At 48.4% G+C, this 4,038-nt stretch overlaps 1 protein-coding gene across 1 annotated transcript; it reads right to left on the bottom strand.

Moving 5' to 3' along the window:
* Positions 1-246: 246 nt before the first annotated feature.
* Positions 247-3,808, bottom strand: LOC123159763 (tyrosine-sulfated glycopeptide receptor 1). The gene has a single exon (XM_044577579.1). The coding sequence runs from the start codon at positions 3,618-3,620 to the stop codon at positions 432-434; it is 3,189 nt and encodes a 1,062-aa protein (XP_044433514.1). The 5' UTR covers positions 3,621-3,808; the 3' UTR covers positions 247-431.
* Between the last annotated feature and the right edge of the window lie 230 nt (positions 3,809-4,038).

Here is a 4,038-nt window from a genome sequence, read left to right on the forward strand (position 1 = left end):
CCGGGGGCGCATGTCAACCCGCTTTCCGTAATCGTGGAACGGGGTCTGGAGCTGAAATGTTTCCACGTACAAAAAAGGCAAAACTGAATATATGGGCTCATAACTCCGAGCCTTTTTTTCTACTCAGCTTACACACATAACTGTACAATTTGTTATAAAACAATCCTTTTACCCAGTTTACACCTAGTCTAGCAAAGCACGAGAATACCATTTTCCGTAATTGGGGAACCGAGTTTGGAGCTGAAATTTTTCCACACACAAAAAAGAGACAAAATTGAATATATGGGCTCACAACTACAAGCCTTTTTTTCTGTACAGAGATGTACTCTACACACACGACTGTACAATCTGTTAGAAAACAATCGTTCTACTCAGTTTACACCTATTCTAGCAAAGCACAAGATTACCACCTGTATCTGCTCTACTTTTAACTACATTTCCACCTGCAGGTTCACATCTGCATTTTCCAGGCAGGATACTACCTCTTGGATGCTTGGCCTCTGGCAAGGATTATGGTTTATACACTTGCAAGCAATTTCAAGCACCTTCAGCATTTGCTCTTCATGCCCTTGTTCTCTCAGCGCTGGATCCAAGACTTCAGTATGCTTTCCCTGGGACGTCATCTCCCGTACCCACTGGACAAGTTCCTTCGACTTGGACAGGACCTCGACGGGCCTTTTCCCTGTGAGCAGCTCAAGCAACACCACTCCAAAACTGTATATGTCTCCCCTCAGTGTGGCCACCCATGCGTGCCCATACTCGGGAGGAATATAACCCAGAGTGCCGACCAGTTCAGTTGTGACGTGTGTGTCATAGGGACGGATCAATCTGGCAAGCCCGAAATCTGCAACATAAGCTTTGAAATCTCTGTCAAGAAGGATGTTGCTGGACTTGATATCACGATGTACAATGTGTGGCTTGCAGATATTGTGGATGTAGGAAAGGCCCCGGCTTGCTCCTTGTGCAATCTCTAGCCTTGTTGGCCAGTCAAGCAATGTGTTGCCATTGTCCCTGTTGTGAAGCCAATCATCCAGGCTGCCATTCTCCATGTAAGAATATATGAGGAGCCTTGAGTTTCCCTGGATGTAGTAACCCCATAGAGGCACGAGATTGTCATGTTTCGCCACGGTGAGTGCGTCAACCTCTGCAGTGAATTCTCTTTCCATCAGGCACATTTCGCCGTTGAGCTTCTTGATGGCAAGCTTGGGTCCATTCGGCAGCTCTGCCTTGTAAACTAGACCATTACCTCCACATCCGATGATGTTCTGCTGGTCGAAGTTGTTTGTGGCCTTTAAGATATCATGGAAGGTGATTTTGCCTGATTCTCCCTTGCCTTGAGGTACCATCACCAAAATGCTTCCTTTCATTACATTGCACAAGTTATCTGACGCAGAGGTGAATGAACTTACCTCTATGTCGCCATTGCTGCTACCCTTGTTTTGGTGGACAGAGTTTGTTCTTCTGAGGGCCATAAGCAGACGTCCCAGCAAGAACAGAATGGCAAGCCCTCCAAAGAACACACCTAATCCAACAGCAGTAATGTTCTTCTTGTTCCAACGTCTCGGGGACGCTGAAGATGGTCTTGAGTTGCAGCCGTTGTTGATCATAGGGCCACATAACTTTGGATTCCCACTGTAGCTAGAATTTGAAAAAGAATCAAACTGTCCTCCACTTGGAACTTCCCCTTCTAGCTTGTTGTTAGAAACATCAAATTTGGAAAGGAAATGCAGACCATTCAGGGCAGATGGTATTGCACCTGTGAGCTGGTTGTTTGACAAGTCGAGCGTTTGCAGGTTTGTGAGGTTGCAGATTTCTTGTGGTATTTCACCAGTTAAGCTGTTGGAGCTTAAATTAAGAATGTCAAGCATTTTTAGTTGACCAATCTCAGGGGGAATTACACCAGTGAAATTATTGTTGTCCAGACACAATTTGTTGGGAAAAGCACTGACCATCCGGTACTGACGTAATGGTGTCCAAAATACAGGCAACTCAAGGAACTTTGGGTCCAACTTAGCAGCATTTTTCGCTGATAGTAACATCGGCATCTTTGTCAGTGCAGCTGGTATATTCCCTGTAAGTTTGTTGCTTGATATATCTAGAAAGAACAGGAAGCCCAGCCCATCAATCCAGGATGGTATCGGTCCAGTGAGTTGATTCAATGATAGGTCTAGCATCTCCAATTTTTCAAGCTTTGATATCCAGAGCGGGATTTGGCCAACCAATGGGCAATCATCTATGGTGAGTACCTGAAGCTTCTCAAAACCATCAATTCTTTCATCCTGTGGTATGGTTTCACCCTTGAAGTTGGTTCCAATAAGCAGGGAGGTGAGGTTCTTGCATCTCTTGAGCATCTGAAGTGCACTTGTGATATTTGTAAAAGAGTTGCCAGTAATTGAAAAGAAAGAGAGGGACCTGAGATTTCCAATGCTTGGTGAGAACTGGCCTTGAAATTGATTGAAAGCCAGCCGTAACGCAACTAGGTTGGTGCATGAGTAGATACTTTCAGGAATTGTACCAGTGAAGTTGTTCAATGAAAAATCAGCTGTCCTCAGATCCAACATGGTGAAGTTGACTTTGCTAAGTTCCCCCGTAAAACTGTTGTTTCTGACGGTAATGTATCTGAGATTTGAGCAGTTACCTAGGGCCGGTGGCAGCTCACCAGACATCTTGTTGTTGTCCAAGTAGAGTTGCTCCAATCTTGTTAACTGGCCGACAGAATCCGGAATCTTGCCACTGATGCCAGTCGATCCAAGATTAAGGACAGACAGATTGCTTAGTTTTGCTATGTGGGAGCCATCAATAACTCCTTGCAAGAAATTGTTGGGTAAGGAGAGCTGCTCCAGTGAGGTAGCATTGAAGAGTTCCGGCGGGAGAGCTCCACTGAGGCTGTTGTGTCCAACCTTGAGCACTTTCAGCATGGAGCAACTGCCAAGCCCTGGGGGAATGTTGCCACTGAGTTGGTTGAAACAAAGGTCAAGCATATCAAATAAGGGGGCGTTGGTGCAGATAGAAGATGGTATTTGTCCTGTGAAGGTGTTGTTGCTCGCATTAAGAGCAACCAGATTCTTCATGGCCTCCCATGTCACGGATGGAAACTGTCCTGTAAACAAATTGCTTGAGATATTCAGCACCTGGAGAGGAAGGCCGGTATCTGAGGATCGCAGCTCCTGCAGACGACCATCCAGGCGGTTGAAGCTGACGTCGAGGACAATAATGCTTCTGGAGAACACCAATTCCGTCGGTAGACCGCCTTCAAGCGAATTATGGGACAGGTTCAGGCGCAGCAGGCCAGGAAGATCACCGAGGTTTGGCGAGACGCCCCCTCTGAGACCTCTGGAAGCCAACGAGACATCGGTGACCGTGCCGTCGCCGCTGCAGAGGACGCCATCCCATTGGCAGCAGTCCGTGCCGTTCACCCACGACACGTTGAGACTGCCGCTGCCACCCGGCACAAGCCCGCCCAGGAAGCCGAGGAGGGCGCCCCTCTCCTGCTCCGTGCAGGAGCTGGTCGGGGAGGCGAAGGAGAACAGGAGGGCAGCGACAAGGCCAACGAACGGCAGGGACGATTTGGTGGTGTATCTGCTGCTGCTGCTACGGCTTGATGAGCTGAGCGGCTGCATGGTCCTCTCTCATGAAACTCGCGTGCCGCAAGGGCTGCTTTGCGCTACTCGGACCCTGATTGCCTAGGCAACCACCATGGGCGAAGGGCTCGTGGCGCAGAGCAGCATGGAGGAGGAGGAAGAAGCTGCCTGCCGTTCCCTCGGAGAAAATGGCTAAGGCGAGGCGCTATGGACGCACGCACATCCTAATCAGCTCCTTTTGCACGTTTGCCACTAGCGTGTTTTTCAGCCCATGGAGGGGGAAAAGGAGAATGCTGCTGTGTGGGCCCCGTTCCTCATGTTTGACCTTGTTGCTTGGGCCAGCAGCCAGCCTCCGGTTCTGGTATGCAAAAGTCCAACTTCCCTATGCAATACATTAGCTGTTGTATATCCTTTTCTTGGATGGTCACCCGGCTTTGGAAGTTGGTGTTGAATACTG

Source organism: Triticum aestivum, chromosome 7B, assembly GCF_018294505.1.
Source record: "Triticum aestivum cultivar Chinese Spring chromosome 7B, IWGSC CS RefSeq v2.1, whole genome shotgun sequence".
Lineage (NCBI taxonomy): Eukaryota > Viridiplantae > Streptophyta > Magnoliopsida > Poales > Poaceae > Triticum > Triticum aestivum.